This window comes from Balearica regulorum, chromosome 1, assembly GCF_011004875.1.
Source record: "Balearica regulorum gibbericeps isolate bBalReg1 chromosome 1, bBalReg1.pri, whole genome shotgun sequence".
Classification (NCBI taxonomy): Eukaryota; Metazoa; Chordata; class Aves; order Gruiformes; family Gruidae; genus Balearica; species Balearica regulorum.
Window position 1 is genome coordinate 109,533,881 of NC_046184.1, and position 26,416 is coordinate 109,560,296.

A 26,416-nucleotide genomic window follows, 5' to 3' on the forward strand; every position below is an offset into this window, starting at 1 on the left:
TTAGAGGTTTGCACAATAGGGTAAATCTGTTTTATGGGAAAATAACAGCTCACCTGTATATTGCACTTTGTATTGAAGGTGCATGAGAGCAATATCACTATCTTTTGTACGCTTCATGTAATGAGGATTTATAATTATTTGATCGATGTTTTGAACTACCGTTGAAAGCTGTGTTATATCTGATTGGTCATACAAGCCAAGAACTGCTTTCCATTGAGATGGTTTTAATTGCCTCCTAGAAGTTGTAAGGAATACTCACAGTTATGAATGATTAATGAAAGTTTTGAAAAATATGTTAGGTAAAATGCTAATCTTTAACCTCATGTTAATTCATAGCACTTGCACATTTTGTCAAAATAAATAGAATGTAGTGGATGTGCTTACAATTTTGTGATAGTAATACTATCTGAAACATCCACACTGTAGAAGTATGTGGTTGATTTTTTACGTTAAGTTTACAATGCATTATTTATAAAGAATTAATGAGACAGTCGTCCAGAGGAAGAAAATACATTAACTAAATTATTATGGCTTTTTAAACACTGTGAAGAATACTGCTGACTGCCCACCAGGCAATTAATATCCGTCCCAGTTAGAAAATTATTACAGAATATCTAAAGAATATAGGTCTACAATGTCATTGGAAATGCTGCAGCTCATAAACTCAGAAAATTGGTCTCTTAATTTTTTAATCTAAATTGAGAAAGATATGCTAAAACAAAATATGACAAAATCTGCATTTTTTGCTGAGCTACGCATGCTGGTTTGAGGCTGTATTTTAAGTTAGAATTATTTTCTATTTTTTAATCAACCAGTTCATAGTTTCAAAAATATGTTTTCAGCCTGATTGTTGTGCTCATTTTTTTTCTGCAGATCTTTTAGTTTGACATCAAGAGGTTATCTTGTTCTAAACTAGGAGTGTTTAAGTTAAATGTTCAGAATTAAGGTGTGAAACTGCAAGCTCCCATTTAGGAAAATTCCAGCAAAATCAAGATGATAAAATGAGATTTAAGTGAAAATAGAAAGGAGATTTAAGTGAAAAGGAAATACCAAGACAGGTATGGATTTATTGTGTGAAAACTAAGGCAGATTGATCCTTCTCATTTCAGTGTCTTTGTGTGGAATATAGCTCCTGTCATGCAATGAGGCAGCTTTAATGTATTGGCATAGTCTCCACTGCCTTACTACTTAGCTATTTATAATGAAAGCCCTACTGCAATTTTGAATATTAATGTTTCTTCTTTTGCCATTCCAGTTTCTAGGTGTCTTCTACAGCGCTTATTTTTATTATAGATGTTATGGAAGCAAACCCTGGAAAATATTTAAATATGCATTATTTCTTTGAACGGTACAAATAACACCATCTAGAGGATATCCAATATTGCCTAATCAATGCACATAAATCAAGATTCATTCCAATGATGCACAATAAGTCTCGATCAATCTATGATAATATACAGGAGGAACAGACAACACTGAGTTTACCTTTATGAGGTATGGTGTCATCCTTTATACCACTGGCAGACACTCAACTAATTAATGGAGGCCCACGTTAATTACAGGTTAAGTGCAAATGCTCAGTATTAATACCATATATTTAAAGTGCAATTCCTCATTGTTCAGAAAATGCAGCTTAGTTTCCATGAATCTCTGCTTTAAAGTAAGGACTGAGGGTTGAGCAGAAAGTAAAGGAGCCTTAAGCTGAGCCCACAAGTGATTCAAAACACAGTAATTAAACAGTGAGCTAATTGTTACTTTTTTATATCAGTGTCACAAATTATTCATAATCTGATGCCTCCTTAGTGAACCTGTACATAAAACAAGTGTTTCATCATCATTAAAATCAAAAAGAAAAGACATGGCATGCATGTGGTGTGGCCATCTCAGCTAGTTGGAAAGATGCCCTGGAGTCACCGGAGAGAAAGAGGCACTTGTGAATTTATATTAATTTCATTCTAAAGTAAACATCTAGAAACCCTGTAAAAAGTACCGGTCCCCAGTGATTTCAGTATGATCCTTCAAAAGTGTGTTTTGCCCTATACAGGATTGGTCGATGGCTCAGGTCATACTTCAACCCAGCTTTACTGACAACTCTCCACCATTTGGATACTTGCATGTTGTGGCAGTATCAGAATGTGTTAGCTTGTGAGTGCAGTGACCATTACCCATATACACAGTGTGCTGCTGTCACCAGCCATTCATCACTGACAAGGGAAGCTCCACAAACAGGTCTGGAATTAAAATGGAGTGAAACTATCCAAGGCCAAGCCTCTCTTCTGGCATCACTTCCACCTACGATCTTTGTTTGATTGTTCTCAGTTAGCAGGTGTTTTCCACAGGCTAAAATAAAATAAAAATTAATTTAAAAAAAAAAAATTGTAGATTTTTAGGGTAATATAGCATCTTTTATTAGACTAGCTAATATTCTTGGAAAAATAGGCTTTGCAGTATCTGAACTGCTATTCTGAAATACTATTACTGTGGAAAAAGGTTTGGTGTTTTATAGCTGAAATCAAGATATCACTTTATAACTGGGATTTAGATGTGTTTTTTCCTCACACCTTCTGGATTTTTTATATATGTGTTTTCAGTATAGACCCATCTCTAGTGTATACTTAACTCTGAAAACAAGTGAAGACTGTAAATTTTCCTGTGTTTATATTATTACGAGTCTAGCTTTTATAGTCCATTCCCTAACCTTTCAATTCAAACTATAAACATTAGGCTTTATGAACTGAACGATTTGATTTCTGTGTGAAATATTCCCAGGGTATGAGTACTTACATTTAATGTTACATTGCAGATGAACCACCAGGTTGTTCAAACAGTGTTCTCTAGAATGAAAGTGCAATTAAATCACAAGTATATGCACACCAGGTAACACTAAATGATTGCCAAATAGACACACATATATAGGCATATATATAAAAATTTATATAAGCATATATATGCCTATATATAAGTACATCACTTTATCAGTATCAAACTGCTAAATACAATATTTTGTCCTACATGTTTTAATTACATTTTTATTATAAATATACAACATTATATAATATATAATATTAAATGTACATATTCCTCTTCAATGGACACTTAATTGGTGTATGTTATGGAAATAAAAGTAGACTCCCCTTGTGTTATAGGGAAATGAGTCCTCTGTCTGTGACAGATTCTCAATAAAATTGTGACTATGGTGTTTTTTCTACATTTTGAGATGTTTTCAATACCTTACCACTAGAGATCAGTGTGACCAAAGAATTTAAGAGGTTAGTTTGGTATCACTGTATCTTTTTACTAAGATTATAATGCACTGTAAAATATCTACCTGCTTACACAGGGTTAGAAATTATTTAGCAGAGATATAAAGCCAGAGTCTGAAGAGCACAAGACCACAGTTCAAAACCACTCAAGCATTTCTGATACCCAGAGGTTTTAAGATTATCTTCATAGCTTGTAATGAATCTGAACACTTGGGACAGAGTGTGTGCTAGCAATTTAAACCCGATACACAGAGAAATCCATCAGAGGGGGGGGGAAAAAAAGGGGGGGCTATTTTACAGTATGCATTTCCACATCATTTTTAAATAGAAAAAGGAAAATATACTTTAAATGTGATATGGTATTATGTATACCTCACTATGTTAGCTTTAAAATTTGCCATCTGTAGCGAGGGCAATAATGCATGACGCAACCCAGCATTTTCGCAATGGCATAGTGGTGCAAAAAGGCCAAGTGGGAACTGTAACCATCCCCCGCCCTCCCAGTTAAATCTTCACTCCAGAGGGTGTAAGAATGAGATACCCCTCCAGCCGTGAAAAGTCTTACATAGCCATTTTCCACTTCAAGATAGATGCATAATTTTAAAGCTGTAATTTAAAAAGTGGAAACCAAATTCTGTAATTTGTATTCAAATCTGTATTGACTTCATAAGATTGACCGTTGGTGGTGAGACAAACATCAAGGAAATGCATAAAGGAAACCAATACCATCTTCTGCATAAAATTCATAGAAACTAAATACTCTTGACCAAGCTTCCTCTGTAGGCTTTAAAAGGGTGGTCAGTGGTATTGTATATTAGCTCCTTTATCCAGTCCTATGCTTTCTCTTAGGTAGATGCATAAACTAGCTGATCTAACATCCAACATCTCAGATTTATCCCTATTTTTTTACACTGAAGCAGGGAGTCACATGTAATGAGGGTCTTTGTCCCACCACCAGTACCTACTGATTGCTTTAGTAGAAATTATTTCACGGGCCTCTGCTTTTTCTTCTTTCTGAAGCTATCTCCCATTAGGAAAACCATTTCCTTGCCTGCACTTCAATTCACCAGTCCTCAGCTGCCTCTTGGTCAGCACAGGAGAGTCCAAAAGCCAACAGAGGTATCGCATGTCCTGAATACCCACCCTGTGTGCCTCTCTGAAGCAGTATGTCAGGGAGACATCTGGAGTAGTTGGGACATCTGTGAGTATGATCTTCACTTAGGACTGGCAAAAGCAATTATGCCTGTGGAATCTGCTCGCATATATCTTCAAGACAGGATTTTGCCCTGTTACAAAGCTATCCTGCCAAGAAATGTGTTACCTAAGGGCATCAGGGAACAGTTTTGCTGTCTCTGCCACCACAGCTTTCAAGTCCTATTTATCTGCCCTCCTTTGCTTCAATGGTACTTATGCTTGAATAAAGACCAAAGACAATGTGAGAAATATATTTTATGATTTGATTACCAGTTAATGAATTTGGGTTTTTTTAATTATCAAATCTGTGTGATCTTTCTATCATTTGTTATATGTACAAAAAAGCGTGCAAATCTGTAATGGTGTCACCCTGTAAAATTATTCCTATCAGCTGTCCAGATGAAACATGGTAGAAGATACCTATTTCTGCAACAGAAATACAACTAAGATGAATGAACTTATTCCATTTCCTCCTGCATTAATCACTTTTTAGTGTTTAATAGATATTAACAGAAGACATCTTTAAATCATTACCACTCTTTAAGATCTCTTGTGGCAATGCTAGGTTAGACGTCCACTCAAGAAAAAAAGAAAAATAGCTTGCAATGATATTCCATTAGTTTAAGATACTTTCACCACCAGTAAGAATGATAAATGTTTGCGTTTAACAGAATATAATTAGAACATAAAATGTATCTTTTAATTTTTTTTTTAGTGTAAATAAAATACAGCATAGAAAATTAAGAACTTTTTCCTTCTTGGTTACTATGTGGTATGTTTATAAAGGAAACCTGAAAGAAGATGGATGCTTGCCATCCTCAACATGGTTTCAGCATTTTAGCAATTAGACAGCGATTTTCTGCTTCAGTGCTTTTGGTAGGATTCCAGGAAAATGTGTGTAATAAGCCCTCTTATAAGAAGAAAGACAGTAGTTGAAGTCATTATATTTTTGTTTTATTTGATGATGGCAAGCCTTTCTCCTTTTGGAGGTGTACTGTAAATCCCAGAATTTCCTGAAAATATAATCCTGTGGTAATGTTTCATTTAATCTACAAGAAACTCTACCAGTTTGTAGGACACTTTAGAATCACTTCAGCTGTTATTTGGACTGAGAAATACTAGAATATAATCAAATGTATTCTGAGGATCACCTCATCTAATGATTCACTTCTAAATGGGGAGACAAATCCAGAAGTCATTTTTGCGTTAGACTGATTTGTCTAAATATAGATACCTGTCTATGGATTTCTTACCTTAGCAATCCACACTTAGTCCTAAGTCTGTATCGATGAAGTCAATGGATTATAGAGTGTGACTCATTGCATTTCAAGAGATGCCTTGATGGACTGCAGTTTGGAGTGCTTATTTTTCTCTGTTGATTACAGAGAGAACCTAGGGTGATAACTACTATTTAACCATGAGTGAATGCCACTCCATTTAAAATCTTCTACTATATTATATATTCATAATTTAGAGATTTCTAGATAAGAAATGTTTTCTAAAAATAGCAGTATTTATAACATCTAGGGTAAATCTATAAAGACTTCACTTAAGATTGTACTGAATGCTAGCTAAAAATGTAGCAAGTGTCTCTTTCCTTCTAAATTTAGAATAGATGGACAAGAACGGAAGGGGGAAGAATGAGTTGCTCAAAGTTACACAGAATTCAGCAGTAGACAGAGAATAAAACCTAGATATGTTTATAGTCCAGACCTCATACAGAATCATGTTACTTCTCAGATAAACTTGAGCTAGAAATTAGTGTATAAATGATCACCACCATACTTTAAGTTATCCTTTCTATGAGGAAGAAACCTCACTCTACCTACCTTTTTGTAAATATTAGGCTGTGGTTAGCTGCTTTGGTGATGTTGACAAAAGGACCATCTCCAGTGAATAATACAGTTGATGACATATTTGCATCCCTGAAAGGAAGTAACATATACATGCATATTTTTAGATATTTGTCCTGTTCCAGCAGTGGAGGAATGTTTGGGAAATTAATATGCTGGTGGAATAAACTGCATAATTTTTCCTGAAATAATGACTATTTATCAGGAGATTTCTGAGGCTTGAAACTCACATGGGTTAAAATGTGACTCACCTACTTTCACTCATATCTTATTCTGAGATTTCTAATGCTACAATAATATTGAGACAGAAATTAATTATTTTAATAGCAGTAAATTATCAATTTCTGCTCTTCTGTGCAATGATGGAGGGTTTGCAGTACCAATTCTTAAATGCATGGAGCTAAAACTTAGTATGTAAAATGGAACAGCACTAGACGAACCTTGGCATATCACAGTTTTGCTTTTTTGAGGGGGGTGATTACTTTGATACTATATTGTGCCTAGAGAAGAAATGAAGCTACATTTTATATCATGAAGAATCTAATGGAATAAATGCTACCTTCCTTAGAAGTTAAGTTTCACCTCACAGATCTGTTGAAATCAAAATAACTGTGGAATAATTCAAGGGTGTCATGTTTGCTATCGAACAAGATAGTTCCTCTGAAGTGGGATGTACTCCTCAACTCACTTTTTTTGTAACATTAGCCTTTGTTTATTCTGTGTACTATTGGTGAGATAAATTGTTTTGATGTTGCCAACCCATATCCAGATTTAATTTATATTCTGCATCATATACTTTGTGATACTGCATATGACCAGCTTGGAACATACACCCAAGGAACATATTTGCTTTCTGTTGAGGAAGCACAGGGAAAAAAGATAGCTGTGGTCAGACTACATAGTTTTTTGGGGGGGTGACAGCCGTTCCCATCTGACCCTTTAGCCACACATATCTCAGGAGCAAGAAAAGAACCATTTGTGCAGGTTTAATACACTGGGAGCACTTGTGTATCAAGGAAGTACCACCTCTTCTCTTCAAGTGCAGTAAATCTCATTCTCTTGGGAAGAATGAAGTGTAGAATCTGCCTCAAATCTGCTGTGTATGAAGAGTAAAAGTAGGCATAGGAGAAAGGAGGTGTTCAATAGCCCTGCTGTGCCACTAGGAGAGCTGCATGACCCACCCTACTGGAAAAGTCATTATTGTGGAATTTCTCAACCTAGAAATGACAAAGGCCATTTAATTCTGTCCTTAGATATATGTACAGCCTATTGTACAGACTTTTTTCAATACAAACCACTAGTATACTAATATGTACTTCAGAGATTCCCCCAGAGCTGTGACGACCTTTTAGACGGTCCAGCAGAGTAACAAAGTGCTGACCCGGGTAGGTAGAGTCAAATTCTACGATGAGGAACTTTGCTGAGACCAGGCTAATCACTGAGCTACATACAATAAGTGCAAATGTGTGTAAAGGGCACTAAGTTGTTTCTTGAGAAAGTTAGTGAACAGGAGCTTTTACCAATATAAAAAATGAACATGCTACGAGGAAACGCTTAGAGTATGTACATTTATGAATATTACTGGCTTACATTTTCCATGGCACATTATACCAGGAAACTTCAATTGAATGCATGTGTGTTTTACTAGATTACTGTAACAGACCCTGTAATAGAGGAAATGCTATAAACCTTCCAAGTCAAAGCTTGACCTCATAATATTTTATAAGCAACCATAAGATCTTTCATCTCACCTCAACATCTTTCTTGGTCTTTTTCAGCAAAGGCTGAGCAAACTATTTCCCACTTTTCTGGGTTTTTTGTTTGTTTTTTGGGGGGAGGAGGAGGGAGAGGGTTTTTTTGGTTTTGTTTTTTAATAAATGCTTAAATTTCTGGATTGCAGTTTGGAACTTCTCTGTGCTTCTCTCTAACAACATAGGCTTTATTAATCTTCCTCAGCTTTTTGAAATAAAATCTAAGCCCTTTTATGAGAAAATCTTTGATAATTTTACTTGGTTTCTTAGTGCACTGAAGCATACACAGCTGAAAATCTCTAAGCTTTAAGAGTGACTGCAAAAATCAATCTGCTACTCTTTAAATTAATTTATTGGTAAATGATAAGGGTTAAGCATTTCTGTAAGTATAAGAAATCATACACTTTTCCTGGAGATATTCAGTTTAGTAACAAGAATATAGTTTGTTCTGCACGTCCAGAAATGCAGTGTCACAGTTCTTTAATTTCTGTTAATGGAAATGATCTTTTAGAAATCTTGCAGGTTGTGACAAAAATGGCCTTTAAGAGGCCATTAACACTAGGTGTTAAGTAACCTTCATTCGATTCCACATGCTTACTAGACAAAGCTTACAGAAAACTTAGAGAATAGTCTTACATGTTTCTTACACACCAGATCTACAGAGATATCTGTGCAGTAAATTCCTCAGATATTATTGGTCCTCATGTACCTGAATACTCAATGGATCACTACGATTTCAGTCTCTAACTCTGTCTCAGATGTGCTCAGTAACAATAAGCAGTAGCAAATGTTGAGAAAGACTCGGATGATGTGGTACCATGCTGAAAAAAATATTCAGAATAAGGATAGAAGTGTAATTGTCTGATAGCTACAATTCTTTCCCCTGTTTAAAAACAAAACAAAACAAAACAAAAAAAACCCCAAAACCCAACAACAACTCATTTCTTATTTGAAGAAAATATTTTCACACATTTTGTAATTCATTGTTTAGTTCTCAGGCTGTGGAATGGTTGGAGTTTGTTTAATTGGTGTTTGAGTCACAGGGCAGTGTTTCTTTTCATCTGCTGATTTTCTGACAGAAAAACAAACAATGAAGAATAGTGGCAAATTACAAATAGTGAACACTTTCTTTGCCATAAAAAAGCTTTGTTCACATGTGGATTCATATGAAGAGCTGCTGTTTTCTAAATACTTGCATACACACAATTTTTATATGAAAATTTGCAAATGATAAATAAAAGTGACCTCTCTATACTTTCTGCATTTGAAATGAAGCTTCTGAAGCAATGGATTTAAGCCAAGCTCATTAGCAGTGTCTGATCCTAAATGAAACTGTGGACCTACAAATCCAAAAAATCATTGAGACTCATCTTGTGGCTTTCAGGTTAAAGTGCACATTATTGCTTGGTGACAACTGACATGAAATTAAGTCTATTGCCAAATCACTGGGACTGTCCTAATTCTGGTCCTCAGTGCTGCAAACACAGCTTGAATACACTAAGAACCAGGTTTTTTCTTACATCCAGCACATAACTCATTGACTTTATAGCAGAGTAAGATCATGCTGTTTATTATCCTAATTTATCCATCAGAATAAAAATTTTTTGTGCATAAATTTTGGGGGATCATTCCCACCCCTTTCAGGCCATATGTTATATTACCAGCACATCAGAGAACCTGGGTCTGACAGTTAAAGACAGGATTTTCTGAGGTATCTCAAGGAGCTAGGCATGTAGCTACTAATGACCATTCATAAGTGAGGAGGATGAAAACCTAATTGACCTGGAAATCTCAAACAAGACATTGTATTCCAATGAACTCATTTCCTTCTCAAGAATTTTGTGAGTTCATGAAGAAAACAGACTGCAGGCTTGAGAGCAAGTCCTAAACTCTCAGCCCTTGTTGGACTTTTGGGTATCCAGCTGGGGAATAAGCCCGGCCAACCAGAGCAGTAACAAATGTTCCTTAGCTGCCTCCCAAGATGAGAACCAGAAGGCGAACCATCTCAAGGGTGTTTATGGCTTTGGTGGAGCCTCTTGCACCCCTCCAGGGAAACCTCCATGCTCAATTACCTCTTTGAAATGCCTGTACAGCGATGCACATAGCATGAGGAACAAACAGGAAGAACTAGAGGTCTGTGTGTGGTCACAGGGCCATGATCTCATTGCAATTACAGAGACATGGTGTGATAGCTCACATGACTGGAATGCTGTCATGGATGGCTGTGTACTTTTTAGGAAAGACATGCCAGTAAGGTGAGGTGGTGGATTTGTTCTTTGTGTGAGAGAGCAACTGGAATATACTGAGCTCTGCCTACGGTTGGATGAAGAACAAGTTGAGAGCTTATGGATAAGAATTAAGGAGCAGGCTAATATGGGTGACACTGTTGTGGGTGGTTACTGCAGGCTTCCTGATCAGGAAGAGGAAGTTGATGAGGCCTTCTACAGACATCTGGAAGTAGCCTCACGATCACAGGCCATGGTTCTCATGCGTGGGCTTCAATCACCCTGATATTTGCTGGAAAGGCAACACAGCCAGGCACACACAGTCTAGGAGGGTCCTGCAGACTGCTGATGATAACTGTTTGAGACAAGTGGTGGAGGACCCCACGAGGACAGGGGTGCTGCTGGACCTTGTACGAACAAACAAAGAAGGACTAGTTGGGGATGTAACGGTTGGGGGCAGCCTTGGATGCAGTGACCATGAGATGGTGGAGTTTAGGATCCTGCATGGAAGGAGCAGGGCAGTAAGTAGGATTACAGCCCTGGACTTTAGGAGAGCTAACTTTGGCCACTTCAAAGACCTGCTTGGGAGAATCCCATGGGTTAGGGCTCTAGAAGCTAGGGGGGTCCAAGAGAGCTGGTCAATATTCAAGCACCACTTCCTCCAAGCTCAAGATCAGTGCATCCTGAAGAGTAAGAAATCAAGCAAAGGAGGCAGGAGACCCGCATGGATGAGCAAGGAGCTTCTGGAAAAACTCAAAGGGAAGAAGGAAGTTTACAGAGTGTGAGAAAAGGGACTGGCCACTTGGGAGGAACATAGGAACGTTGTCAGAGTATGCAGGGATGCAACGAGGAAGGCTAAGGCCCACTTGGAATGAAATGTGGCAAGGGTTGTCAAGGAGAACAAGAAGGGTTTCTTCAAGTAGATCAGTAGCAACAGGAAGCCTAGGGAAAGTGAGGGCCTGCTGCTGAATGAGGTGGGTGCCCTGGTGACGGAGGATACAGAGAAGGCGGAGTTACTGAATGCCGCCTTTGCTTCAGTCTTTACTGCTAAGGCTGGCCCTCAGAATTCCCAGACCCTGGAGGTAGGAGAGAAAGTCTTGCAAAAGGAGGATAGGGTTAGAGATCATTTAGGTAAATTTGACATCCACAGATCCATGGGCCCTGATGGGATGCACCCACGAGTGCTCAGGGACCTGGCAGATGTTACTGCTAAGCCACTCTCCATCATCTTTGAAAGGTCATGGAGAACAGGAGAGGTGCCTGAGGACTGGAGGAAAGCCAATGTCACTCCGGTCTTCAAAAAGGGCAAGAAGGAGGACCTGGAAAACTACAGACCAGTCAGCCTCACCTCCATCCCTGGAAAGGTAATGGAACAACTCATTCTGGGAGTCATCTCTAAGCATGTGGAGGAAAAGAAGGTTATCAGGAGCGGTCAACATGGATTCACCAAGGGGAAATCATGCCTGACCAAGCTGATAGCCTTCTGTGAGGGCATGACTGGCTGCATAAATGAGGGGAGAGAAGTGGATATTGTCTACTTTCACTTCAGCAAGGCTTCTGACACTGTCTCCCATAACTTCCTCACAGGCAAGCTTAGGAATGTGGGCTGGATGAGTGGACAGTGAGGTGGGTTGAGAATTGGCTGAATGGCAGAGCTCAGAGGGTTGTGATAAGCGACACAGAGTAGCTAGCGGTGTGCCCCACAGGTCAGTGCTGGGTCCAGTCTTGTTCAACATATTCATCCAATGACCTGGACGAGGGGACAGAGTGTACCCTCAGCAAGTTTGCTGACAATACAAATCTGAGAAGAGTGGCCGATACACCAGTAGGCTGCACTGCCAGTCAGCAAGACCTGGACAGGCTGGAGAGTTGGGTGGAGAGGAACCAAATGAAATTCAACAAGGGCAAGTGTGGGGTCCTGCACCTAGGGAGGAATAACCCCAAGCACCAGTACAGGTTAGGGGTTGACCTGCTGGGAAGTAGCTCTGCGGAGAAGGACCTGGGAGTCCTGGTGGACAAGAAGTTATCCATGAGCCAGCAGTGTACTCTTGTGGCCAAGAAGGCCAATGGCATCCTGGGGTGCATTCAGAAGGGTGTGGCCAGCAGGTCCTCCCCCTCTACTTTGCCCTGGTGAGGCCACACCTAGAGTTCTGTGTCCAGTTCTGGGCTCCCCAGTCCAAGACAGACAGGGAACTACTGGAGAGAGTCCAGCGGAGGGCTACGGGGATGATGAGCGAACTGGAGCATCTCGCTTATGTGGAAAGGCTGAGACAGCTGGGTCTGTTTAGCCGGGAGAAGAGAAGACTGAGAGGGGATCTGATCAACGCTTATAAATATTTAAAGGGGGGATGTCAAGAGGATGGGGCCAGACTCTTCTGAGTGGTTCCCAGTAACAGAACAAGGGGCAACGGGCATGAACAGGAAATTCCATCTGGACATGAGAAACATGAGAAAGAACTTCTTTACTCTGAGGGTGCCAGAGCACTGGAACAGGCTGCCCAGAGAGGTTGTAAAGACCCAGCTGACTCTGGACCCAGAGAAAAAAGCACGTTTCACACCAGACCAGTAGAATTGTGAAAAGCTCAATGTATGATTTTGTTAGCATCACTTTTCCTTGAACCACCAATACTTCCATTTTAACAGTGTTGTCAGATACATACAGTTAGAAGTGCAAGCTGAGCAAAGGATCTTTTTAGGTTTCTCAAGAGCATCATTTTGTGCACTCCAGACTCATTAAGAATATTTGTAAATAATTTGCCTAAGCTATATTTTGTAGATGAACACATAAGGATGCCTCCAGATTTGCTTCCTGTTTGACACACAGTCACACATTTGAAAAATGGAGGCAAAAGGATTCACATAAATACTACAGCTACATAAATAATTAGGATATGCTACAGGACCCCTATCTTTTCAGTCTTTTTCATAAATTAAACTATAAATGAAACTAGCAAATGTATAAGCAATTAACAGCAAAACTAAATTGTCCTAGATGAACCTTAGCCTCTTTCTCTAATAAATCATGATTCTAAGTAATTATTCAGTATAGGAGCATGAGCTATAGCTGACTCAAGACCCGTTATTACAAGCATCAATTTAGTAACAAATATGGTGCCATTTATTAACAAATATGCTGCTACAGGGGGATTCGTGGAAGGCAGAAATAACATGATGCTTACAGGAATTACATATACATATATAAGAATTTTATTTTATCATATTCTGTAGGATCAGTAACAGCAGTAGCACCCAGGATACAAGAATGTGATGCAATTTACATTTATAAATACTTTTTGTTGACAATGGGAATATGTAATAAACTGAGAAATGGAATTAAAAAGAAGTAACTAGGAAACTTAATAGGATTTTTTTTTTTAACAAGAATATCTGGCTAGTTTATAGAGACAAACTGAAATGTATTGCCACAGAGTGTTATGGAGACAAAAGCATAAGTAATTTTTAAAAGGTAATAGAAAGTACCATGGAAGCCAAAGTTCACTGAAGCCTATCAAATATAAAAATGTAAATTAAACCAACAGACCACAAAATGATTAGTGTCCAGAAGTTATAGAGGAAAAGGAAGCAGGGGAGGGGAAGAAAGAATCAGAGGAAGAAGGCTACTGGCTACTGTAAAGGAGAAGGTATTTGACAGAAGAACATTTAGTTACAGTTTGCGTGTTCTTATATGCATGCATAAATGAGATAATTACATATATAAATTACAATAAGGATTTGTGCATGCAGGTCTCTGATATTTATGTAAATACAGTACCTACCCAAAGGGAAAAAAGTAAAAAACCAAACCAGCACACATTCATCCAGTGATTAAAAATATTTTCAAATAACACTTTAATATTTTTCTAAGTCTGCCTAACTCTGTGATTTCTACAATTAATTTATCAGAAGGGCATTTGCAGGCATCCTACTTTGGTCAGAGACCAACATAATGAATTGCAAGCTTAGAATTTAATTTGATTATTACTTGGATGAGTGACATTCCCTAAAAACCTCAGCACTGTAGGAAAGCTATTTATTATTCAGTGGATGGCAGGGAAGTTGCATAAAATGTAAGTAAGGCCAGGATTCAGGGCATAAATTTTACCATAGATTGAAAAATACAACATATCTGCACTCAACTCTTTCCACCTCTTCCCTGGAAATTCTGCTGAACAGTGACTGAAACTAAATCTATTTTTGTCAGTCATATACTTCACTCCTCCCTCCCTCCTCTAAGTATACCTCAACAGAAATACAGTTTCCTCTCCCAGCTGCTCAGGTCTGATGATAGGTATGAAATGTACTGGGAGCCCAACAGCAGAATACCCAAGTGATTATCTTGAATTTACTTGAAATTAATATTAGTATGATAGCAGAGCAGTCAAGAATGCTGCTGTTTGCTCCAGCTTTACTCTTGAGCCATCCTCATGAAAGTGAAGACTTAAATGATGACATAAAGTGATAAAGGATTAATATTTCCACATCAGTCTCCCAATATTCTCCAGTATGTATCCTCATGCGTAATCTGCCACATTCAGTCATCAATTCTGTAATGAATGCCATCAAAACAGGGTTTGCAACACTTACAAATTTGTTAGCGCACCAAGCACTTCACTTGCCACAGAGAAACACATTTGCCCTTTTTATGGATGGTAAAGACATCAGTAAAATGATGAGGAAAACACTGAAATACATACTCAAGAAACCTGCAAACAATTTACAAGGACAATGAATACTTTTCACTCACCCTAACCCCAGCAGCTGGCAAACACTGTCTGAAATCTGTTCATTCCAGTCGTCTGCACATGCCAAGTGCCACATCTTCCCAATCCTGGCCTGTACCAGCCCTTCGGTGCTTAGAGAACCATTAAGCAATCTCACTGTAGATCAAAATGGACAGAAGCATTTTAGATAGGTGGTAAACCACCCTCCCCCTGCCCCAAGCAAACAGAAATGTAATATAAACAGAATTATTATTGCCAGCAAAGAACAACAACAACAAAAGTTAAAATATGTTACAGCAGTAATAAACCCAGCATCACCAGGATGTTGTGTTCCCACAGGAAAGAAATGTTATTGTCATCTCCTTCTATATTTCTGCCACAGGAGAGTTTCATACCCATTATTTTACAAATAGTCAAACAGTATATTTTCCATCAACTCTAACCAATTTTTTTTCTTAGCCAGCATTATGTAATTTCCAGATATTGTGTGAAGCTTTAGCTACAAAATGCTCAGTAACACTGATTGGAAATAAGGTTAAAACCAGAGCTGACAGAACAATTGGATTTTCCAGTTCCAATTGCTATGAGAATTTTCACTGGTTTTGTTGAAGCTTTAGTTAAAACACACACACACAAAAATAATAAAAGCTCCCTGAAAACCAATCTATCAAAACATTTCCCTAAACAAAATATTCAGAACAAGAATTCAGAAACTAATTAAGTATTTGGTGAAAAATTTTGTGCTACTGGCATAATAACTAAGGAAGTTGGTCTATAAGGTTTAAGAAGATCAAAAGAATCCCATACACGTCTCAGGAGCTACGGCTGCATATCAGGCAGATGATAGCTATTGCCAGCATGAAGCAGGGAAAATATACAATGCATTTGAAATTTACTGGTTGCCAAAGTATTTTTTCTTTTTTAATTTTAGTTGTCCAGAAAACCGTTTTCCACCAAAATATTTCCACAAAAAAGTAAAGTGTACCCACTATAGTAAAAAAAAATAAAATAAAAAAATAGATTTTTAGGAATGCTTCTTTGATACCCAGAGTACATGAATGAAAGAAGTGATTAATGGTAAACATCATGACCTCAGTCATGAGAAATTTTTGAGCAGTCTTGAAAAATCGCATAATTGCTTGCACTGCAAGATTTCTCCAAATTACTTTTGATACCTCTCCTCTCTTCTACTTGAACGACAGTTCCTTTTCCTTTATCCTCGTCAGATCCATGTTCTTCTCCAAACACATTGTTGGTAAGGAATTAAGAGAGTCATTGAGCACTCAACAACTGCTTAATTAAAATGTCATATTTTTTAGAATTCTGCAAAGGAAGAGATAGCCTATGCCTTTTCTTTGCAGTCCCTGGGAAGTTTCAGAAGTTGGAGTATTTGAAAATGACAGTTTGTCTTGTTCAAATTGTCACTTCTGATAAGAACTTGAAATTGGTTTCAGGAAAATGAGCAAGACTTTTGGACACTGAAAAGACTCAATGTGAGGATGTCTAATTGAATTTTCATTTTATTTTAAGGCTTAGATTGATTGGGCCAACGTTTGGATTAAATGGGGTTTTGGAAACAATTCTCCCAGTCCTTTAATGTGAGGTAATTTGTTATGAAGTAATAGACAATCTATGGCAAAATAAATCTTTGGGAAAATGTACATCATGTTAATGTAGGTGATGGCTACCTTGTTCAGATCTTCTTTAGCAACGGCTAGGGAAAAACCATTCAAGTCCTCTTTTCTTGAGAAGAAGCTGAAGTAAATTTTATTCTATGCATTTTAAAGGAAGAATATGTTTGCAACAAAATAGCTAATTGCACTAATGCGAAGAGTGAATCTATGTCTTTGGACATATATATGTATACATATATTTATATATGGCATATATGAGAATATATATATATATATATGCATGTAAAAGACATTGAAATCAATGAGATCTGTCAGCACACACCCAAGGACATATCTGATCCCTAGCAGTCCTCTTTAAAACAAGGGAAGATGAAGTTGTACTTTAACTCTTCCATTAGTTCTCCACTGTAGATTGTAAGAACAGCACTTTGTCAGAAACAGCAATTTAATTTCTGTGCTAGGCCCAACATGATTTTACAGTTTTACATTTAAATTATTGTTTAGAGAATGCCATTTCCATATTATGTGAAATGAAGCCATATACTGTACACCTATATTTTGGAAAGAACCATTTCACCAGAGGACTAAGCAATAGCAGCTGCTGGTCTCCTTGCTGTGGGAACATGCACATCCACTATGAGCAACGGATGCTGCTTTTGCAGCTGTGCCATCCCTTCACCCTATGGCAATGCCTCCACAAGATGGAGTTCAGACAGGCTGGAGGGTGCCACGTGCTGCAGTTTGGCTTCACACCCACAAGATTAACCATCAAGAAGACTTTTATTCTTTACCCTACACTGCAGAACTTCTACTGCTGTGAAACTCAAATTAATTACAGCAAGAAGTGATAGAATTTTGGAATATAAAATGAATACAGAAGGGAAGCATATAAGGACTTCTCATTTAATTTTGAGGCCACTATAGGCAGCCATAGTTTTAAGCACAGAGGAACTGTTTACCTTTTCCAAAGATCTTCACCAGCTTACATACACTATCTCAGAAAAGGGACTTTGTTTTTTTTTGGTGCTGACAAACTAAATGAGCTACTTCTGTGTAAATTGGCATGGCCTGCATGCAGCTGCAGTAGTTTACACTAGCTGAGGTTTTGTGGCTGTTTTCTTAGGTAATTTCTACCAAATATGTATGCATTCTTTCTCTTTGTATCAAGGAAAACTTACCGCACTTTGCTTCATCAGAGCCATCTTCACACTGAGGTAGGTTGTCACAAAGGTTATGCAATGGTATACACTCCCCACTACCACACTGATGCTCATCAATTGCACAAGCTCCTGAAAGAAAACAGGAAAGGAAAATTAATCTGTAATTATGAGGAAGGTTGATGTTCACTGGAGATCATACAGTTCAACTGAAGGAAAAGATGAGTGGATAGTATGTGAGACCTTTGGTCTCCTTTTATTTTCTTTCCTATCCATCTCTTTTTTAAAAAATAAAGATTATTTTCAGATAAATAGAAGCTAATTAAACAAAATATTCTGCAAGCAGCTGGGAGAAGTCTCACAATCACTCGTCCTTGTTCTCATGGCGGCCCAGTCAGCATGGGTTTATGAAAGGCAGATCTTGCTGAACTATCCTGATCTCCTTCTATGACAAGGTGACTCACTTAGTGGATGAGGGAAAGACTGTGGATGTTGTCTACCTAGACTTTGGTAAAGCCTTTGACACTGTTTCCCACAGCATTCTCCTGGAGAAACTGGCTGCTCATGGCTTGGACAGATATACTGAGGCTGGATTGATGGGTCAAGGCCAACTGTATGAGGTTCAACAAGGCCAAGTGCCGGGTCCTGCACTTGGGTCATAGCAAACCCATGCAACAGTACAGGCCTGGGGAACAGTGGCTGGAAAGCTGCCCAGCAGAAAAGGACCTGGGGGTGTCAGTCCACAGCCAGCTGAATATGAGCCAGCAGTGTGCCCAGGTGGCCAAGAAGGCCGACAGCATCCTGGCTTGTATCAGAAACAGTGTGGCCACCAGGACTAGGGAAGTGATCATCCCCCTGTACTCGGCACTGGTGAGGCTGCACCTCGAGTGCTGTGTTCAGTTTTGGGCCCCTCGCTACAAGAAAGACATTGAGGTGCTGGAGCGTGTCCAGAGAAGGGCAATGAAGCTGGTGAAGGGTCTAGAGCACAAGTCTTATGAGGAATGCCTGAAGGAACTGGGGTTGTTTAATCTGGAGACAAGGAGGCTGAGCAGGTAGACCTTATTGCTGTCTACAACTACCTGAAAGGAGTTTGTAGTGAGGTGCGTGTTGGTCTCTTCTCCCAAGTAACAAGTCATATGATGAGAGGAAACATCCTCAAGTTGCGCCAGGGGAGGTTTAGATTGGATATAAGTAAGAATGTCTTCACCAAAAGGATCGTCAATTATTGGAACAGGCTGCCGAGGGAAGTGGTTGAGTCACCACCCCTGGAGGTATTTAAAAGATGTGTCAATGTGGTGCTTAGGGACATGGTTTAGTGGTGGACTTGGCAGTGCTAGGTTAACAGTTGTACTTGACGATCTTAAACAACTTTTCCAACTTAGATGATTCTATGATTCTAAGAATAAAATCTATGGTATTATACTTTGTAGTTTCTGTGATAGTTAGCATTGCTCAGTTACTAGTGTTCTGTTACGTGTAAGAAACTTTGGAGCGATGAGAAAAGTCAAATCCTGATCAAATCCTGTCAAAAGTGACTAAGGATTTCAAGTTCCAGATGTTCAGCACTTTCACAAAAGTTTGGAGACCTTAAAGTATGTCAAGTCAAACATACAAGTAAAGACGCATTGAAATCCAGGAATGTTCTTTCAAAACCTGCCTGGGAGGAAAAGTGGAAGAGACAAAAGTAACAGAAATGAATGAGGAAAACATTCACAAAAGTATTATTAAGCTACTTCAGTAACAGTTATGTACAAAAAGCAGATCAGATAGAGAGTAAATATAAAGTTGTAATTCTTTCTATTGGCCAAAGCATATTCTTAATGTCACCATTCTATATTTTTACAGGAAATATACAGTCATAGACTTAAATTCTATTGAATTTTTTTTTTATTTCTTTATTTTACCTTCCTGGACTTACTGATTGAAACATTTAATTATTTAGAAGTCTTATTTAAGGCAAGATAATTGATTTACTTCTGAATTTTTAATATTCATAGAAAATTTTTCATTCATGAGTCAGTATGGCCTGTTGTACACTATGGAAGCAGAAGAAAGTGGTTTATAAAAGGCCTGAACCAGACTTGCACACATTCAGTGGCCGTAAGTGATACCAGATTTTCCATAGAACTTAGTTCTCACTTATACCATTTTTTTATTATATTGCATACTTCCAAAAAGTATTTTTTTTCAAATTATGCTTCCTTTTCAACAATTCAGTATTTCATGGAAAAAAATGCAAAGAAAATCCCCTGCTTTTCTTGTAAAATTAATGTATTTACTGACAATCCTTTTATCCTTGGGCCTGTATGCTAATGATATTAGTCTCTGTCCTTTGGCTGCAAAGATCATGAATAAGCATAATTCTTTTGCAAATGGAACCTTTTTAATATATTTAACCAGACCTGGCAATGGCCACTTTGAGAACTCTGCCTTGCTAAGCTTAATTTTTATTTTACAACAAAATATGGGCAAAGCTGGCTCAGCAAAGATGCTGAACCAGCTAAAAAAAAGGCATAATGTTGTTGGACTGAAGATATGTGACAGAGAAGGCAGAACAAGAAACAGCAAAACGGTCATATGTCCATATAAACCTACCTCTCAGTCTTGCACAAGGGGACTAAACGGAATTGATTTTACAAAGGTAAATCAGTGGTTAAGATTTTTTTAAAGATTAAGAAAATTAATATTATTATTACTGCTAACTTTTATATAAGTTGCAGTTAGATAAACATGCTGGGAGACACTTGCCTTTTATGATACTTAAAGTAAGAAAAAGGGTATAGATTCTTGTTAACTTTCTGTTCATGCAAATGAATTGTACTTCACTCATCTCTGAACACAGACTGCTGCTTCTTTCTCTTTTTTTCTGCTGTCAGACTTCCACAGAAGTAATACAAAGCCTCTAATTAATTCTGTCAAGATATTTGGCCTAGAGTTAGTGCAAGTATTTGTCCTGGTAAGCATATTGCTGTTCCATGTACTTTAGCATTTGGCTCCATTTCACATGGTTTTGGAGAGCTGATTGCTGAATTATTTATATGGGTGACAAGTCTAATTGCAGTCCCCAACAAAACCAGGAGTCTTTCATAAGGGGACTGGCTGGGACCAGAAACACTGCTATCCAAATATTTAAAAGACCAACTCTTCCCAGATCCTTCATGCACTAAGGACCAAATTTTTAAAGATGTCAGTAGGACCATATTGCAAACAATAATCAGAGTTGCCATATACGTTTTTCTCTTCTAGTGGATGTGATTGATAATAAATATTTTACAAATGCATTTAAACACATATTAATGATATCCTCAAATGAGTCACAAATTTATATTCTTTTCTGGGGCTTGTATAGGGAATATTTCGTATTTGTCCTCTTAATATTTGAATAGTTATTGGTCAAAATAGTCAATTTTTCACATAATATCCCATAAAGTTGCAGAAGATACAGACACTGGTCCAATTACAGTAAAGCAACAAAAACGTCACTTTTCATGCTAGAAAACATAAAGTACACATGGGTAACCACTAGGCTTTCTCTTTAATTTTTTCATATTTCTGTTGATCAACTCACCTTCCACTCTTCACTTTTTCTCAAATGTATTTGATCAGTGGTATAACCTCTTAAATACAAGGGTTCATATACTTACCTAGATGGTAGCCAGTAGTAAAGTTAGCAAGAAATCCCTTCTTTGTTGCAGACTTGTCCGTAAGGAGGATTACTGTCATCTGGTTTGTTGTAGAGAAGACATCTGGCAATGGGTCTTGTCCTGTATAGACAGCTGTTTTCCAAGAGAACATTAATACATTTAAGCTATTTTATTCTTATGTATTTCAAAATGTTTTGGGTTCAAAAGCAAGTGTTGCTACCACATGAATACAGTTGTTCTCTCAAACTTAACTGCTATCAGACTGCAATGATCAAAGCTCAAACCCAAATTTGACAAATGAGTACAGAAAAATAAGGTATAACTAAGAGATTATGCTTCTGTTTGTCCACATACATGAGCAATCTTATTTATTGAGAAGTTAATTACATTTGGATTGTCTCGAAAGCTGAGTTTTTTGAGACCCAAATTTTGAGACCCACATTTTGAGACCCAAAAATGTGAAGAAATGTAGAATGAAATTAGAGAGAAGTAATTTCCTTTATATTATATCCATCAGTTTGCTTCAGCTGTCTAATTACGTTCATTTTAGTACCCAATGCTGTTACTTGCCCAAAAGTAAGGAATTTGGTCCTCTGCCATCTCTGACTTCAACTACATCATAAATATTTTCCAGATCAAAAACCTGAAAATGAAGTTGAATGTTTTTTCCTTCTTCAGCATTTAAGTACCACACACCTACAAAATAATAACACATACACACACACGAAAATCATCTTTTCAGTTGATGCATTTACTGTGTCAATTTCATGTTGGAGGATTTGGGGAAAAAAAAAATCTTTAATCTCTGCTAAACTATTAAGAATCACCCAAGAGACATAGAAGTCTCAATCTTATCTTTGACAGCAACTTATGCTGTCAAGATCCAAAATTCAGTTGACTCTCATTCTCTAAAACACTTTTGAAAACTGGATTTAGGCTCCAAAGACATACACAGATGCATTTTTTAGCATTTGTGACAACTGTGAGTTTCCCTAAAGTAGCAAAGCTAATTCCTTTGTAACTGTGAAAATGTGACAAATGAGTCTTGTCACTTAAGTCTTATTTGACAGTACAATAATTTCAATAATCAGTCACAGAAACCTGTCTTTCAAGTTAGACATCTTTTTAGAGATGTATTTTCTTCTGTTTAGCCTATGTTTTATCATATTTAATCTATGTAAGTATGGAAACTATGGAAATCTTGCCAAAAAAAAGTAAAAAAACCCCAAACCCACTGTTTTTTAATCTGTTTATAGAATGAAAAGTATTTTCTCACTAGTAGGAATCTCATCTGGGAACTTGTGAAATTAATACCTGGAAATGAAAGTCATATCTCAAGTAGGACAGAAACACAAAATTACAACTCTTGTGATTAACATCCCAACACAATTCTCCAGTTAATGGTGAAATACTAAATAGTTAAAATTTCATTAAGAATCAATGACAAAGTTCTCTCCCTTGCTTCATCCCTCAACAGCACATAGCAGACCACCTTGACACATTTTCCCTTTTGCCAGCTGTAGCTTAAACTAAAACAAGTAACATCAGTAGAATAATGATGTCTTTTCACTTGTATGTTAAGAAACATTCCATAAAGAGATGATCCCTTGCAAAATGCGTACACACATTCTTTACCCCTAGAAAAGGTTAACTATTTAACAGAAGACATGATGCTATTAACCTGGTGAATACAGTGGAGCATAATAGTAAAAAGGGGACTTTAAGCACCTTGTCTGTTGTTGCATTGATATAAAGATATTTGATATAATAGGCATGACGGAATTGGCCTGTCTGAACCCATTCCAAGGAACTGTACTTGTCTTCATCACTTTTTAATCAACTGCCACATGATTCCTTAGGTTCTTGGTAACTGTCATATAGACATCAGTTAAAAGATCTCACTGTATATAGCTTAGAATATTTTTTGCTTGACAGCATCTCACTTGGGAAAGCAGATTTATATCTCTACTTTTATATGGCTAAACTTTTCCTGAAGACTTGGAGAAGAATGACTTACAAAAAGCTTGATTAGGGTAATTGTTTGGAAAATTTTCAGAGCTGAATGTACTGTTTGGCTCCCATAGTTCAACTGGCCCTCCGCAGTCAGCTGAAAAAGAAAACATTTCAAAAACACAATTAACCTATTGTCTTACTTTTGCAATCTGTTGCAATGAAGATAATTTGGAAAAACTAATTTTATGAAAAGGGTATTCAAGCTAACTTCACCACTGTAAGGGTTCAGTTATAGTGCCATTGGTATAAAGCTTGAACAATGAGTTGTGAGAAGCCAACACTCCAGTAAGGACACAGAGCACTGAAGAAACAAGGCGTGTAAGAAATTCCCTGTCCTTATTAGTTACAGTGTCTTAGTCAGACCTGCTGACACATACAATCGATGTCATAGTGTTATCTACAGCTATAGTTCATATCTTGCTGTAAGTGGTAGTACAACTGTATTCATGATGGTGCAATAAGAAGTCTTCCCCAAGTAGTTAGGGGAAGGACACAGTCTGTACTTCATTTGGTGATTATTGGTCTGCAAGCTGTGCACATGATGGGAAATATGAAGAAAAGAATGTGATACAGTCAACTGTATAATTTACTAGTACATTAATATAAAAGCTAGAAAATGTCAAGGAAAGAGAGGTAAGGCCCCTCCCCCTTCCCTCAGATATAAGCTATTTATGCACTTAGGTTGTATGCCTTGCTTATTATCTGATTGATCTTCTTCAGATTAGCAGAGATAGTCCTTTTGTCATACAGCAAATAAACATTATAGCAACCCCCCCCCTTACTGGTATTTTGATTTCATCAAGACCCTAAAAACTTTTACAGTTAAACCTTGTGAATGATTAAAGTAGTCATTTTCTTTATCCTTGAAACAACTGCTCCAATAAGGATTTTGTCATAAAAATGTATATGCAATTATATATAAAAATGAATAAAATTTATTTAAAAGCGAATATTGTGGATATGTATATACACACATACAGACACACACATAGACATAGCTAACTGTACTTTATATATTCAATATTCTCTTTCAATATAGAGTTTAGGTGGTGGTTTACATCGGAAATATGTCAGTTTCATATTCCAAAATTTTACTTCATATGGAGAAATATTATTTATTTTCATTTCAGCTGTACCATCAGAATGAACTTTGGTGTTTTCCAAATTCTGTTGTTCACAATTCCTTTATTCAAAAATAAACAGTGCTCCTCCACCTGCCTCAGAAAATAAAAGTTGAGGTAGAAGAAATCTGCCTTTTTATTTTGTTTTGTCATTGGTTTATTCTTGGCATTAAAATTGATTTTTCTAACTTTCAGACTTCGGCTAAACTGTAACACTCCCCCCCCCCCCCCAACACCTTTTATGGACAAATTTTGCATTTCATTATTTCTGTCAGTATTGCATACTCTGAGCCACTTGGTTGGGGACTGCATCATCTACAAGTCCTACTGAGTTTGCTCATTGAATCCCACTGGGAAGAAGCTCCACTAAATACAACAAAGATTTGAACTTTCTCAAGACAGCCATCTTATAGAACTCTATAAATTGGTTTCATCAAATCACTCCTGGCAAGAAATGCTGAACTCTCTGAAAGGAAAAGGAACTGTTAACAATCACATGCCAACAGGTATATTATGTTTGAGCTGTATGGCTCACAAGGAGGACTACTTTCTTTAAACAGCATTAACAACAAATAAGATTACATTGGCTTTTCTCATGGAACATTACTGCACATACAAACAGACACACAACTATGGTAAAGCTGCATGAGGAATATATGATTCTTAGCCAGTATCATCTGATGATATGAGCCGAGCAAAAACAAATTTCTTAATAGCAGAACAGGGGCAGCTTATGATGAAATCTGATCTGGTTTTGACTACATGTAAGGCACATTAGTAATGATCTTATTTCTCTTGCATGGAAAAATGATAGAAGTAATTGATTTTACTCATGTGTGGAAAAACTGTTTTAAAAAAATTCCAGTGATCTTTAAAAACAAACTTATAGGGAGTTATTTGTATAGCTGTCACTCATTAGAGAACCAAATAGCAATCAGCACCAACAATCTTGGTCCTTTCATTGAGCTTAATAGATGATTTTCTCAACACTGTAGAAAATGATACATGAGTTATTCATAAAAAAAAAAAATCCTCTGTGTTTTGGCCAAAACTTTAATTTATATCGACATATACATCTTAAGTGTGGAATCTACACTGCAATTTTCACACTGTTGTTTGTGTTAAAAGACACGTTATAAATGAATATGAAGATGAAAGCAATCTTTATTTTAGATGAAAATGTAAGCTGACAATCTTGTGCAAAAGACAAAAGCAAATCCAGTTTCCTATCCCAACACTATTTTTTTTCTTTTACTTTTCCATTCTAGCAAAAGAAAGTGGCTCGGCTCAAATGCTTTCATCTCTTGCTTATAGACATGACATTTGTAGTGAAACCATTAGTGTTAGTAAGCTTGCATCACATCCATCAAAGTACTTTCATACCTCTTTGAAGATGATTGATAACATTCACTTTTTTCAGCAGGTTACAGATAGCATATATGTAGCATGCCTCAACAAAGTTACGCAAATAAGTTAGTTTTTCTCCAGCGACAGCTTAGACTGTGCTTTTGTATCATACTGAAGGACAGTATGGATCCTCTCTAATCTGTTTCACAAGGAGCTATATATGACATGACGTCTACCTTTCTCCTACAGAGAACTTTATCACTGTATTTTGGGTGCAGATCTATAGTTTGAATGACATATCTTTGGTGCTTAGACAGGAGCACTCAGCTACTATTTACCACAGGGTCGTTCTACCAGTAATCATTAGACTGATGTGTTTACCTACAGCGCCTGAAAGATGGCTGGAGGTGGCAGACATCAGCACCTCTCCACAGTATTACTTCAGTGAAAACTGCAATCAAATTCCAAAGCTCACTTTGGTAAATTATGACTG

At 37.4% G+C, this 26,416-nt stretch overlaps 1 protein-coding gene across 1 annotated transcript in view; it reads right to left on the minus strand.

Moving 5' to 3' along the window:
• TMPRSS15 (transmembrane serine protease 15) overlaps window positions 1-26,416 on the minus strand; it is a 60,034-nt gene that overhangs the window by 3,589 nt on the left and 30,029 nt on the right. The window contains exons 16-24 of the mRNA XM_075769955.1: window positions 23,460-23,549; window positions 22,013-22,138; window positions 21,443-21,574; window positions 17,820-17,930; window positions 15,031-15,163; window positions 6,287-6,382; window positions 2,785-2,834; window positions 2,166-2,340; window positions 54-235 (exon numbers count right to left, since the gene is read on the minus strand). Of these exons, the coding sequence (XP_075626070.1) occupies window positions 54-235; window positions 2,166-2,340; window positions 2,785-2,834; window positions 6,287-6,382; window positions 15,031-15,163; window positions 17,820-17,930; window positions 21,443-21,574; window positions 22,013-22,138; window positions 23,460-23,549 (1,095 nt within the window). The remainder of the gene's footprint in view (window positions 1-53; window positions 236-2,165; window positions 2,341-2,784; window positions 2,835-6,286; window positions 6,383-15,030; window positions 15,164-17,819; window positions 17,931-21,442; window positions 21,575-22,012; window positions 22,139-23,459; window positions 23,550-26,416) is intronic.